The following is a 15,000-nucleotide window of genomic DNA, read 5'->3' as shown; positions in this document are numbered from 1 at the left end:
CTGTATACGAGCAGCTCATAATACCTGATATTTTGACATTACATTTGCATCACCTTCAAAGCAGCTTGGCAGGCTGACGATGATTACTTTGCAACGACACCAGCTAGGAATGTGTTTTTTGGTTTCATAATATAAATCCTATTAGTTAGGATGTGATTTAAATGGCATGAAATTGACTGTTCCAGTCGAGTGCTTCAAAGGTCAAAGACTGAGAATTTGTGATGGCAGAATCTGATACAGCACTGCTTTTCTGCTGTGTTGCATCAAAATACACTAATGCTGGTTCTACTGGCTCTCAGAGGGAAACTGAAGAGTGGTGAATATATACTGACAGAGAAATTAAAACATATGCACATAATATATACATACAAATGTATTAATCGGGAGATGAACCATCTGGTTTTCGAGGGGGTCCTGGACATACGATACAGAAATATGAAAACATGAAACAAAGACATGAAAGTAACAGGAGAGAAAAAAAAATAGAACAAACACTACAACTAGGACAATCGACACACAAACATCAGAAAGACTTGTTAAATAGTATCTTCTTGAAATGATAATTAAATGAAGTTAGTAATAATATATTCAGGCTAGAATATAGGCAGGTTGAACGCACAGGAGAGAATACGCTTGAAGGGTGTTTAAATATAAAACATAATTAAAGGAAGAGAAATGATTTCTAATAATTATAAATACCTGCTGTACAACAACGGTTAGGCTTTTTAAAAGTGTATCGGTATCAATTACGGAAGTTTTCCTTCAATCATTTACTGAACTGAAAGAAGTCAGTTCAGTTAATTTATCATAACATCAATAAATTATTTCATTTGACACTACTTCATTCATTTTATTTCATTTAACTGTATTCAATGCAATTTTTTGGTGAATAAAACTTTATGATTATGAATCTGTAGTTATCCCCTGCGTGTCATTGGTCATAGTAAACTGTTCCCCCCTGATTTATTCTTTGACTTCATTTTGATGTAAAAGCAAAAACCTGATGTCAATGATTTCCTCCCACATGTTTCATTTAATCTCTTAATGTCACACAGCTGTTTAATGCGAGTCTTACGTAACTGAATATTTCATTTGTCTGTGTAATCAATGAATTACCATTCCCACCAAATGCTGTGGTGATAATAAATACATGCATAACTACCGGATGATTCAGAGTGAGCCGCTGCTTCAAACCTCCCCTGGTGTGTGTGGCAGCCCGGCGGGGGCGGTGCCAGCCGGGGCAGGTCAGCGCGGTGGGCTAAGGTTGTCGGTTAGAATCCCCAGATAGCGTCTGCACAGCGGCAACCTCTGTGAGTCAGCCTGGAGCTCGTCTGTGAGTCAGAGCTTTGTTCAACCAGAGGTTTGTTCATGCTGCGCTGTTTATGATTCTGTTAATGTCAAACTCTTCCTCGAGCACCACAACTCCTCCAGCTCACTCACAGGCTTCAGATTTATGATTTAACACTTAACAAAACATTGCTACAAGCTGAAAGTTAGCATCCACTGAAAAAGATTTTACTCTCAGGGACTTCCGGTGGAATAAAAGTCAAATGAAGATCAAATTCCTCCACTTGCTATGCTCTTAACCCCATTCCATTTAGGAATCAAATACTTTTGTTACAATTTAGTGTTTACAGTGTCACATTTAGACCTAGCACAAAAAAAAACATGAAAACAATGACACAATAAGCAACATTAGCAATTAAATCAGTTCTATATGTGGGTTTTGATCAGTTATTTGAATTGTGGCTGCTCTGTATGGTCTCGGATGTGTTTGAGGAGAGAGTTCTAGAGGGAGGGGCCAGCGATGGTTAAGGCTCTGTCGTCCCAGGTGTGGTGCTTGGTCCTGAGTGATGGAGAGAGGAGGTTGTCTTCAGTGGAGCACAGATAGTTGGAAGGTGTGTGGGGGTGGAGCAGGTTCGTTGGGGACCTGAGAGTCAGGGGTGGTTCTGTAGGAGAGGGGTGATGTGGTCGTGGGAGTGTGTGAGGAAGCGAGCACGCAAGTTTTGCATGCACCGAAGTGTATTGAGGACTTTGGATGATGAACCATAAAGAAGGCTGCCGCAGAAGTCAATTCCGGATGTGACGAATGCATGGATTAGGGTTTCAGCTGCAGAGAAGGAGAGCAATAGACGGAGACGTGCTTTTTTTTCTGATGGAAGAGGGCAGTTCTGGTGATATAAACTCAGCATCTTAAATGTTAAGATAAACCTCCAGAATCCCAAAAAAAGCTCAAATGAAGAGTCAAAGCTTCTCAACTTCACACTTCTCAACCGTTTAAAAACAGTGAGAGGTTAACACTTAATTATGATGCCGTAAGATCACAGGTGGCAATAAAACTTTTTTTATTCTAATAGAAGCACAGATTTTTTTTAAAAAAAGGGACTTTTGTAAATGTAAACCAAGGAGAACAGAAATGAACTTCTTTGTTAAAGTAAAAGTGAAAAAGTCCAGACTCTGAAAAGGACCGACACTCAGTCCTGGGAGATGATTGAACTAGAAGTTTTATAAGTATAGTGAGCAAATCCAAGAGTTTTGTTTGCAAATGAAGTCGTTTTGATTAGCACATTGCTGTAATGTTTTTATCAAACTAATATGTGTCCCTAGCCTGTCTAAAAAAAAAGTTATGTGAAAAGTCCATCCTTTACGTCTTTTGCCTGCTCCACTTTTCAGAAAATGTGTTCTCAAACAGGCTGTTTGGAGATGCTCTCTTCATGACATCACAAAGGGCGGTAACCCCTCCCCCAGGTGGGTGACTCTCGCACAGCTAGGTGTTTGTTCTGCCCTCTGAGTTTTTGGGAGCTCTGAGACTTATTTAAACTTGTTTAGGAGAATACAGTATGTGACCTTTAAACCTAAAACCCCTACGCCTTCTGTGTATTCAGTCATCCACAGATTAAAGCTTGATTTCAAGCTGCTCAGGTGCTGCTTGATACATTCTAGTTACATTGTGTGAGTCTGTTGTTGTGTGAGTCTGTGAGTCTGTTGTTGTGTGAGTCTGTGAGTCTGTTGTTGTGTGAGTCTGTGAGTCTGTTGTTGTGTGAGTCTGTGAGTCTGTCGTTGTGTGAGTCTGTGGGTCCGTTGTTGTGTGAGTCTGTTGTTGTGTGAGTCTGTGAGTCTGTTGTTGTGTGAGTCTGTTGTTGTGTGAGTCTGTGGGTCCCTTGTTGTGTGTTGTCGTGTGCAGTATCGGCTCCTCCTCTCCGCTGACCGTCTCAGAGCTGCTGTGCATCAGTGGATCAGATGTGACTGTGTGGGCAGCGATGGATGTGATAGGATATGAATGTAGAATATCAATTATGATGAATGCCATCCCTGCGTTACATGTTCCATCTCCACGGTGACACGTGTGGGCGGGTCCCGGTTGCACAGCGGTAACAAGCCTTTAGCCGTAAACACTGATGAGGAAACAGAGCGGGGTGTTTGTGTCAGAGAGGGAGGGGGAGACAGACATTTATGATTGAAATCTATCAGGTTTCAAAGTGTTCCTACACCCACTTTCTACTCAAACCTGTGGTGTTAGATTTCCCAATCACAGATTTTAGAGACACAGGAGTTACAGAAACATAACTCTTGAATACTTGATGAGGGTGTTGGTGTCTAAATGATCCTTCAAATGTTTTCTCAAAATCTGCTTTCCAATCCTTTGTACGCAACAAATGTGCAGATGTTTCCACAGCTACAGAGAAACGCTGTAACAGCTGGTTTGTGTTTGTGTTGCAGAAAATGTCCGGACGGGTTCGACTGTCTGAAGGCAGGAAGGAACCCAAACTACGGCTACACCAGCTTCGACACCTTTGGGTGGGCCTTCCTGTCCCTGTTTCGCCTCATGACACAAGACTACTGGGAAAACCTCTACCACCAGGTACATCTTTCCCAAATGCTTCAGAAGAGCGCTATTTAAGGTGGTTTTATTGACAGTTAAAAGAGTTTATCACATCTTATTTACTCAAGAGAAAAAAAAGTTTCACAATGAATCATAAATCAGGATTTATGTTCAATGGTCGTGTTTTTTTTTGATTGAAATATTGAATATTATTCTAAATATCAGTTAAAACCAGGACTTAGATGGTCAATAAAGCCCTTTTTACTGCATTCAAATCTAATTTCTGTGAGAATATGTTAATAACTGAAGGTGAACAGTTTGTCACCTTCTCTTTTCTTGCGTTTCTGGATGCTGTCAGCTGGACAGTTGAGGACACCGTAAAAAGAGAAGTTTTAGCGAGTAGTAAAGAAAAGCATTTTGTGTGTCTGCAGACTCTGCGATCAGCCGGTAAGACCTACATGGTGTTTTTTGTGGTGGTGATTTTCCTGGGCTCCTTCTACCTGGTCAATCTGATCCTGGCCGTGGTCGCCATGGCATACGAGGAGCAAAACCAGGCGACCATCGCTGAGGCGTCCCAGAAAGAGCGAGAGTTTCAGGTGGCCATGGAGAGGCTGAAGAAGGAGCAGCAGGTAAATTAGTCAGGAGGCGTCTGATGTATATGTCTGAATAAATGTCCTACACACATTTGGGATCATTTACGTTTTCTGTATTGTTCACCAGGCTGCGGCTCAGAAAGCTCTGGACACCGACTCGATGATGTCACCAGATCTCTCTCCATTCGCTTTGCCATTGGACATCATGGAGGAGAGGAGGCGGAGTCAAGCACTAATGGGAGTGGCTGATGTGGAGGGGAACCTATCGGAGGAGAAGTTGCTGCAGGTGGACATGACAGATGGGGGGAAGGTGAGACAAGACAAAACGTATTGTTTCTAAAATAAAGAATAAGCAAAGTAACATTTTATAAATGAACAACTAACATTTTCCCCGCACTTCTCCAGCCCCTCCACCCGCTCCTCGGCCGGTCCTTCTCCACCAGGACTCGGCGGAGCAGTCAGGTCTCCTCCATCTTCAACTTCCGCCTGAGGAGCCGAGGGTCAGAGGGGGAGATGGCAGATGACGAGTACAGCGTGCCGGGCGATGTGGTGGAGGGCGTCGGGGGTCGAACGTACAGCGGGGGGACCTTCAGCGGAATCCTGCCCCACCCGTGGCCCAAACGAAGACCAAGCACCTTCAGCACCGCCAGTCGAGGCTCCCAGGTAAACCAAAGAACTTTGATAAAATTGGATTTGAATTGTTGTGAGTAAATATTTTGTGATTAAATGAGAAAAAAAAACAGGGGAAAACAAAAGTACAAGGCAACAACAGGATAGGTGAAAGTGAGAACAATATGAGATATTTAGGACAGTTGAAAGCCATGGTTAGAGACAGTTATAGAAGAGAATTGCACTAGTTTTACATGTAGGCTAATCAGACAACACTTAAGACCTAGTCAGAACATTTAAGTGGGGAAATGAAGGCAAACAACAACAAAAAATAAATTCTATAAGAATATACATAAAAGAATAAAGCAGATTTGTCCCTGGGTTCCTAACTTTTTTTTTATTTTTTCATCCCAGGTTTTTTATCCAACTCTAAACGTCAACGGGAAGCTCTTTGTTGCCATGGACCAGAACGGGGTTTCCTCATCACCGCTACAGGGGCAGCTGCCTGCCTGTACCATGGAGAAGGTCAAGGAGGAGAGTGTGAGTACCGTGTGTGTCTGTTAGTGTGTGTGTGTGTGTGTGTGTGTGTGTGTGTGTGTGTGTGTGTGTGTGTGTGTGTGTGTGTGTGTGTGTGTGTGTGTTGAAGTGGAAACATTGGTGAAGTCTACAGCGATCTGACACTCAGACATGTGAATTATGAATCAGCGCTTTGCATAACTCCACTCTGATATCATGGGCTAAACACACACACACAGACACACACACACTCATATCAACCATATCAGATAACAGAAGCAGTGGTATTCCCCATATCTGCATGAGCACACGCACACATATACCGTAATACACATAGTGTCAGTGCAATGGCATCGCGGGCTAAGCCTCACATGCCACCACAACCACGTTACTTAGGTGTCCTTCCTAAACACACACACACACACACACACACACACACACACACACACACACACATTGTGCATTATGTCCTTTTAGAAACAAGCAGCAGATATGATAATCAGATCACACTCACACTGCATGACTCAGTGGCCAAACACACAAAGGTACAGAGAAACCCTCAGTGTGTGTTTGTGAATGTCTGGGGGTTCACATGTTCACACACTCTCATTGGAAGCTTCTAGTATCGTGGCTGACAAGGACAACCGACCGGCAACTTAGGAGAAACATGCTGCAAATTCAGAAACGATTCAAATTAATTCAAGTAAATGCAAAAACACAAAACATCTGCGTTTAGAGAAAGACTGCAAATCCAGGGGCTCTCTGTGGAACACTGTAGAACTGATGCGAGTGAGTGATGGAGACGAAGAGGTGAAGTTATCATGTGGATGGTGAAGTAGCTCTGACAGATCATCAGGGATACTGCGTCTTTACAGTACCTAAAAGTTTAAGCAGCAAGAGGGGGATGAGGTCATCAATAAGTCACTAGATAAAGACACCATTACCTTGAATAAAGCCAAAATTTCTCTGGATTTTAATCTCAACAGAACTCTTAAAATTGGGTACATACCTTAGTATATGATAGTGTTTATGCATTTTGAATTGATACCGAAACATGTCTGCTTTTATCCTTTTCGCCCATGTTCTGGACCAACCTGACAGAGCATTACAGTGTTCCATTATTTCAGAGCAACACAGTTTTGTCCTCTAATCAGATCACTGCTATAATTATTGATCAGTATCCCATTAAGCGCTGGAAAAAAGGCCAAAAGTGGAACAACAGAATGGATTTAAACTGAGCGGCTGTCTGCCTGCTATGATATTTAGATTTTTCTGTGATATCAAAATAATACATACTGAAAAGTGACACTGAGAATATTCGGGGTGAATCGATCCCATTTTAAAAACGGGACATGACTTTAGATTTGAAGCTTTCAGACACACGGAGCTGCAGTTTTTAGATGTTAGTTTTTGTATTTTCTTCACACTTGAAGGAGAAGTTTATGAAAACCTGCAGCTGAGAGGCAGACAGTTACATGTCATGAGGGATTTCTTTTATTTTTATACTTGTTTGCAGTCGTCCTTTTTTTCCCAGAAGGCACCAGGTTAGAGTATCATGAGGACAAACACGGCAGCTCCACGCCTGGAGGTGTTCAGGCACCTCCACCTGCTGACTGCCTGGCCTGATAGCTAAAGGCTTATATAAGAAGAAGAAGAAGAAGAAGAAGAAGAAGAAGAAGAAAGGGAAGGAGATGTAGTTAAATAGTAGAGGAAGATGATTCAAAAAGAGATGAAGAACAAGTTTAGTAGAGAACCAATATGGAAGGATTTATATATTTAAAGTTAAAAGTTGTTTTTCTTTTTGTAGTGTAATCTTAACAGCAGTCAGGGTGAAGACATTTTTATTCTGTTTTTTTTTTTTATGTGCCTACATGATCTAATCACCAGTGTGTTATGTCTTCACTGTGAATGTAGCTGCTGTAACAATGGTATTTTTCTGCAAAGTGTTGATAAAGTATCTATATATTTAGTGCAAAATAAATAATGTACTCCTAGGATTTCCCTCAAGAACAAAGTCCAAACTTCCTGGATGCTGGTTAGTATCATAAACCAGAAACCTGTATTATTTGTCCAGTTTTTCAATTGAAAAAACCCCACAAACACAAACATAAGGGTTCAGTGACAGCTAGCAGCTCTGACCTGTCACTCAAAGAGGCCACGCCCCTCATTCTTCATCACTTTCAGCCTTAATTAAATGTCAACAGGTGAGTGGTATAAAAATCCAGCCTGCCAGAACAGTTGTCATGAAAATCGAAATTAGCTTTAGAGACCAACATTGTTTATTCCTGCTGTAAAGTTGGACATGTTAACATGGGGCTCTAAGGGGATTGACTCACTGCAGGAGACAGCATCTAGTGGACACTCAAGGGACTGCAGTCTTTAGCACTTTATACTTGGCTTCTTTTCCAACACATGAGATCCCTGCTTGGAAATTTAACATATTTTTCCCCCATTTGAAGAACTATTGAAACCCCCCCCAAAAAAACACGTTATATCTCTAGATGTAAATTAATTCAAAGTGCTGCTCAGTTTTAAAAAATAACCTCTTTCTAAAAAATAAATCTGTGCCCTCGTGTCCGTGGAAAGCTCGAACCTGACCTTTTGCTGCTCGCTCTGATGGCGAGACGAGTGGGAGAAAGGGGAAGAGGGGCCACATGCTTAGTTTCCACGGAAATGTTCCCATGACAACCCACAGCCGCTAAAGGAAGCTAAATTAGTGCACGGCTGCCTGCTGTTTGTGTGTGTGAGTGTGTGTGTTTCCCTGGTGCTTCCCTGCCTGGCACACAGACAGGATGTAGGCGTCGTCGTGGGCGGCGACCTTCAGGCCCGTGCGTCACATCTCATTGGAGGAACAGTTACCAGGAAGTGTTGTGTAATCACACCTGAGCAAATGACGGTTCATGCAGGTTTGTCTCTGTGAGAGCCGAGGGGTCTAAACTCCCCTGAGGAGGAGATGTCGAACTGTTGAGAACTGTGTCAAACTTTCTTTGCCTGTTGCCTTCTTATATGTGAACATGCATAGTTTTCTTCTATCTGCTCTGTGAGACACTTTGGATCTACAGTGTTGTGTGTAAAGTGCTTTATAAATAAAGTTGAGTTGTTATAAATTTGAATCAAAGCCATTTGCCCTTCAGGTTGGCCTTCCCCTTAATATATGCCACATTAACTGATAAACACATTCACTCACTAACGATAAAATACCAATAATACGATGTATTGTGGGTGATATTAGCAAAAAAAGGCCATAAAACATGAGAAGTGACTTCATTATTGTCCTTTGGGCTAAGCCACACATACCAGCACAGCCACATTACTGAGGTGTCCTTCCTAAACACACACACACATAAAGAGCCAACACTGCTGCAGGTTTTAGACTAGTTCCTTCAGAATCTGCACATAACACACGTCCTTCCCAGAGGCTGCCGTTCTTTGCTTTATGTCAGACAGCTCAGGCCTCCACGTTGTCGATTAATTCCTGATAATGGACACCTCGTCGGTCATTATCCTTTACATAATATGAAGACAGGGATAAATGTTGGTGTTGGAGGAGCCTCTCTTCACTTTGTTTTTTCAAGTTGTGATTTTTAGTGGGGGTTTTTTTAATTCATTTTTGGGAGTAATAACTGTGTAAGAAGCTGAATTGAATTCCTCCTCTCTGTGTCTCAGGTCCCCACGTCGACTACGGAGCTCAGCACGATGCTGCTTCCTCGTCCTTCGTCCACACAGGAGTCAGTACGGAGGGGGAGAGCGCTCAGTGCCGCCAGCTACCTCACCGACGCCATGGAGGGTGAGGAACGACACCAGCCGCATTAGAAAGTTTTAAACAATAAAAATGAAAAAATAGCCATCTCATTTGTCGGGCAGGACTACAGCTACCTGTCTGTATAAGAACTGGATGTAGCCAAATGACTGAAACCCTAGTGTCTGATTGTAGAGAAGCTAAAAGGTCCTACTTCTCAGTTAACATTTTTTTAATGAGTTTATGGTCTCGATCTCTATTTTCAAGGCTTCTTCAAAACAGCATGATGTTCCTTTTAGAGTCTGTTTAGAGTTAAAGAGGGGAGGATTTAGGGCGGGGACCTTTGATTGACAAGCTGCTTCGACGGCATCATTAAAAATGTCTCATTACACGGCTCTGTAAAATACTTCACTCTGATTGGCCAATTATGCATACAGTTAGCGCTGATATTCCTGCAAAGATCATCGTTGTTAAAAAATAATTCACTGTTACTAAGGAAAGCAGACGGTTGCTAGGGAATAATCACAGACTCTGGAGGACTAGATGTAATCATAAAGAAGGCTTTGTAAAGTTAACAGCACAGCCTTAGTAACATAATAGTCAGTTTATGTTTTTAACCCATGATTTGGTATTTTCGCCTTCAATTGGGAAAGCCTCTGGATTTTTGTAATTTATCTCATATCCGTGGTGTTTTTGTCTTACTCTTTACCTCAGTTTGTTTGTTTTTATGTTTGTGTTGGGAGGCTGTGTGTTTGATTGTGTAACTGCGTATTTTTCTGAATTTTTCTGGATCTGTGTGCCGAAACAGAATTGTGCTACCATGTCTGAGTTTAGTATGAAAGTGTGTGTTTGTGTGTGTCGCTGGCCCAGCCAACCCCGGGGGATTGCTGGCTTTGTTTGTGCCAGAGAGACAGAGAGAGGGAGGGAGAGAGAGTTATCCTGGTTACCCTCATTAACCATGAGATCATTGAATCTTTCAGTGTGTGTGTGTGTGTTTGTGTTGATGATATTCATGTGTCAGATTTGTTATCTTGTGTGTGTGCGTGTGTGGTAGGTCTGCTGAGTCACTGTCTCTCCCTACGGCTTTCGCTGCTCTTACAGAACAGATCATTATACGGCAAAATACAAAAAACCCCTCTGCTGCCCTCTCTCCATCTGTACACCCCTCACTCTCTCTGTCTTTCTCTCTGCCCTAGTTTTTACATATTCTTGCGTCTAAATGTCTAAAAGGTACAGAAAGTTCGGAATTACTCCAGTAAATTGCTTCAGCCTGCAGCCACATACCAGGTTGTAATAGCTGCAACATAATCCTCGATATTATGTCCACCAAAGCAAAAGCACGCCCACTAAAAGGTGTTGTTTTTGTCCATAACATGCTCAGATTGTTATTCTTAGTGCCTGACAACATCAGATGAATTATTCCTACAGATCTATACCTATTTGTTCGTCACTGTCTTCAAATCAACCAGACTCCATTGACAAAAACAGTCATTTTAAATGGCAGGAAAACCCAGTTGTTTCGTCTACCGTTTTCTCAATTGCTCTCATTTTGTCCAACACAAATGCTGTCTTGGACTGTAACTCGTCATTTTAACAATTAAAGTCATAAATAAAAACGGGGTAACCTTGTGAGATGAGGTATAACAGCAACCGTCATGTTCTGAAAAGGTAAAATTACAGTTTTTCTCAATGCAGTCCGGTGGCTTTGAAGACAATGTTGTAACAGCTGTTTCTGTATACAAAAAATGTCAATCTCTGTCGGGATCATTTATGTAATGTTGTCAGAAATAAATGTCAAGAAACGACATGTACATTCTTCAACAGATTACTTGGGGAAGAGTGTTGACATCGATGTTTTTCTTTTCAAAAATGTCTGACCATCACATAAATGATACTGATAACTGTGCAAGCTTGTTAGTTATCCTGACAGCTTATACTTAAGCTTGAGGAGAGAGCAGCTGTCTGCCAATACCAAAAACTAAAAAACAGTCACGGCCGCACTTTTAGCAAGAAAACACATCTGCTAATGGTATTTGATTTTAAACAACACTTAGTCTCATTATTACTAGTTTCTATGTTGTTTTGAATTGCTTCTGAAACGTCCATGCTTTGTTTTTTAGGCTTGTTAACATGAGCACTAGCTTCCTCCAGCATGTTGCAGCTGACTGATATCCAGTGTTTTTTTTGTTTTTTTTTGGCAGATTGGCATTTGTTGCAAAATCTTCAAAGTAAATTGTGTTGCAGAATAAGTTGTGATGTTTCATGATATTCTGTTTTACTTCCAGCTCAGAAAAGCTGTGTGAGGTGACCTTCAGAGATTGCTCTGTTATTCATTTCAGTGGTACTCAAACGAGCGTCTTTCTTTACTTCATAAACACAGCACCGGTGGAAGGGTCAGTTTGATTTATTGTTCTGGGGTGTCTGACGCCAAGTGTTTCTAATTTCTTCCTACTCAGTACAGGTATTTTTTTCCAAGGATGCATGGAGATGAACTCCCAGAAATTAGTTTTTATTGTTATTTAATTTCAAGTCTTGCGTGAGATAATTTCAGTTAACATCAGATTCATTTATCTCATCGTAAATAAACAATCAAGCCTTTTGCAAATTTTTATTTCCCTAATTCCCTTTCTCTTCGTTAATTAATGTTTTATTTATTTACACCTACTCTTCCTCAACAACCTCCCTTTCATTTTTTCTATTCTGAACTCCCCTCTCCTCTCTTGTTTTTTTATCTCATTTCGTGCAGAGCTGGAAGAGGCCCACAAGAAGTGTCACCCGTGCTGGTACGTCTTCGCCCACCGCTACCTTGTGTGGGAGTGCTCCCCCAACTGGCTGAAGCTGAAGCAGCTGGTTAAGATCATGGTGATGGACCCCTTCCTGGACCTCGCCATCACCATCTGCATCGTCCTCAACACACTCTTCATGGCCATGGAGCACTACCCGATGACCGACGAGTTCAACGGCATGCTGAGCATCGGAAACCTGGTAGGAACCACTGATGGATGGATGGTTGGATAATTGGGTGGATGGATGAATCAATTTTTAAACAAAAGAATGATTGAATTAATGAAGAAATGAATGAATGAATGAATGGGTGGATAACTTCCATTCAAACTTCAGAGTTCAGGAGGCAGTTAAAGTGATGGAGAAGGGAGTGCGTTGGAAACAACCTTTGCACTTTGGGAATGTCCTCAACCTCTTTTGGACACGTTCAGAACTCTCAGGATTCATGTAGGAAATACAGCTGCAGATATAATTATTTTCTGTAAAAAGCTGTGTGTGTGTGTGTGTGTGTGTGTGTGTGTGTGTGTGTGTGTGTGTGTGTGTGTGTGTGTGTGTGTGTGTGTGTGGGTGTGTGTGTGTAAAAGCTGTGGGAGGATCGGAGCTGACAGAAACGGGTCGGGTGGCTGTAAACCAGCATGACTAACTCTCCCGTGTTTGACCCCGCAGGTGTGCTGACGATCTGACAGAAACTGATAGGTTTATGCAATATGGTAATTGGTTCACCTGAGGTGTGAAACGCTGATGTTGTTGATCACACCTGCACACACACACACACACACTCACACACACACACTCACACACACACACACACACACACACACACACACACACACACACACACCGAACACACTCTCTTGTACCTGTCCGGTGATGTCAGGTTTCCTTAGATCAGACTGCAGGCAGCTGTGCCCGGCGGAAAATGGTAATAAAGTTTATAAGTAGAAACAGAGACTAGGCCAGCCTGCGGTGGTGTTCAAGCTGTGGGACGGGACCCAATAGTGGGCCAATCTGGGAGTGGTACCTTTATCAAGACTGGGTATTTGTGTCATTTTATAATTAGGGCCACAAAATGTTAAATTTTTTTAATTGTGATTCATGTCATTTTTAAACATGTTTGACTTTCATTTCTTGTATACAAAGTTTTTTATGCTTTTATTGTGAGTTTGGCACTGTCTTAAGCCACAGATATTTTACTTCCTCTTTGGATACAAACCTGCTTTTATGAAGGAAAAAAATATGAATTTGTGGTAGGGTTACAACTTTACGGAGTAAATGAAAAGAGAAAGTAAAAAAAGTGAAATGTTTAATGTCAGAAACTGGATAATTTTGACACAACTAAGTTGTGAATTTTTAAGTGAATTGAGACAATTAAAGGCGCAGTGCTGTTGTTCATTTCCATCACTGTGACTACATGGAGAGGCTGCTGTCAGCGAAGTGTCTGTGCTACGATGCACATAAAGGGACAAAACAGCACGCAATACATGCGATTATAAAAAATGAATGCATTTATTTCTGACATTAATCGCGTCGTGATTAACGTATTAATCCTGACAACCATAATTAGAATTTCTTGAAATCCACAAGATCTGATTTTGAATTTCAGATTTTTAGACATCAGATTTGAGCCTCAAATATTTCTAAAAAAGCAAAACATGACATTAATTCACCCTCTTTTTTCACCTGCCTACATGACATTTCCCTTTTTTTAAATGATACACAAGTCCATTATTTTCAGATGGCGCCATCTGGAAAGGGCTTAATAAAAAAAAAAAAATGTGTTGAAAATATAAAGCAAAAGCATCTCTGCCCTCTGAGTTGAATTAAACTGAATAACAAGTGATAATTAGTTTCAGTTAAGCATCATTATCCTATCTCTTCATCTGGTCAGACAAACACAACCCTGAGACGCCTCGCTCAGTGAACACAACCAGCAGTTATATAACGTGCCTCTAATGTTGCCCTCGCCTCCTCTGCACTTTGACGGAGCTGTGTTGTACTTCTGCAGCGTAAACAGTCCAAACTTCTGACTCCATTCAATTATGAGCCGTTCAGGTCTCAGATAAAGGCTGAGTCACGTCAACAGTATCCGATTCCAGTCTGGAGTCGTTAAGTTCTTCAGAGGATAAAGCCGCTAATCCTCACAGATGTTTACATAGCATTTAGCTCGCCTTTCTGACGGACAGGAGAGCCTCTGCTGAGTGTGTGTGCTTGTGTGTGTGTGTGTGTGTGTGTGTGTGTGTGTGTGTGTGTGTGTGTGTGTGTGTGTGTGTGTTACGTAAGGCAGTGTGTAGAGGATCATGTCAGGACATTACTGTGCTGACAGAATCAATGTCTGCTAATGCTCCCACTGTTTGTTGTTGTTTGTCATTCGCTCTCTGGTTTCAGTATTTCCATGTGTGCACAGATCTAAAGGATGTATATGCTTTCATCCAGAGAGCTGCTCTGTGCATTAAACCCACAGAACTCTTCTGAGTGTAGTTAACCTGGTACGGCTCTGACAGTGGAGGCAGACACAACGCTTTGACTGAAACTGGATTTATTAGCGAGTTCTGGTAAAAATAGTTTTTATTAAAGCGACAGAAAATGTTAGTTTTATCATCAAACTAGTCGTTTTTTGTTGAAGCCATTAACACAAAAGCTGCAGTAGTAGGTGTATGAATACATTTATTTAATTTTTTTGTTATTATTCAAGAAATTAATCGAGTTTATCACCAGAAAATAGGAAGATTGGTTGCGCGCTGTGGGTCTGTACTCCACAACTATCAACAATAACAACAACTTCTGGACCAGTAACAGCAAGAATAACAAACTCCACTTGGTTTCATGGTACTTAAAATATAAACAATTTTTTCATGAGGTAAGCTCTTTCAGTTTGAATGGGAAATTTGTGATTCATTACTTTAACTTAAACCTGTCAGATAATCCTGATGCCTTGA

General features: G+C 41.4%; 1 protein-coding gene across 1 annotated transcript in view; it reads left to right on the top strand.

The window, feature by feature from the left end:
- LOC109993120 (sodium channel protein type 3 subunit alpha-like) overlaps window positions 1-15,000 on the top strand; it is a 137,657-nt gene that overhangs the window by 54,655 nt on the left and 68,002 nt on the right. The window contains exons 9-15 of the mRNA XM_065948947.1: window positions 3,721-3,862; window positions 4,255-4,452; window positions 4,544-4,726; window positions 4,822-5,079; window positions 5,440-5,565; window positions 9,208-9,328; window positions 12,027-12,265. Of these exons, the coding sequence (XP_065805019.1) occupies window positions 3,721-3,862; window positions 4,255-4,452; window positions 4,544-4,726; window positions 4,822-5,079; window positions 5,440-5,565; window positions 9,208-9,328; window positions 12,027-12,265 (1,267 nt within the window). The remainder of the gene's footprint in view (window positions 1-3,720; window positions 3,863-4,254; window positions 4,453-4,543; window positions 4,727-4,821; window positions 5,080-5,439; window positions 5,566-9,207; window positions 9,329-12,026; window positions 12,266-15,000) is intronic.

The sequence above is a fragment of the Labrus bergylta genome, chromosome 20 (genome assembly GCF_963930695.1).
Source record: "Labrus bergylta chromosome 20, fLabBer1.1, whole genome shotgun sequence".
Lineage (NCBI taxonomy): Eukaryota > Metazoa > Chordata > Actinopteri > Labriformes > Labridae > Labrus > Labrus bergylta.
Note: the sequence above shows the minus strand (reverse complement) of the source record. Positions and strands in the feature narration are given on the sequence as shown.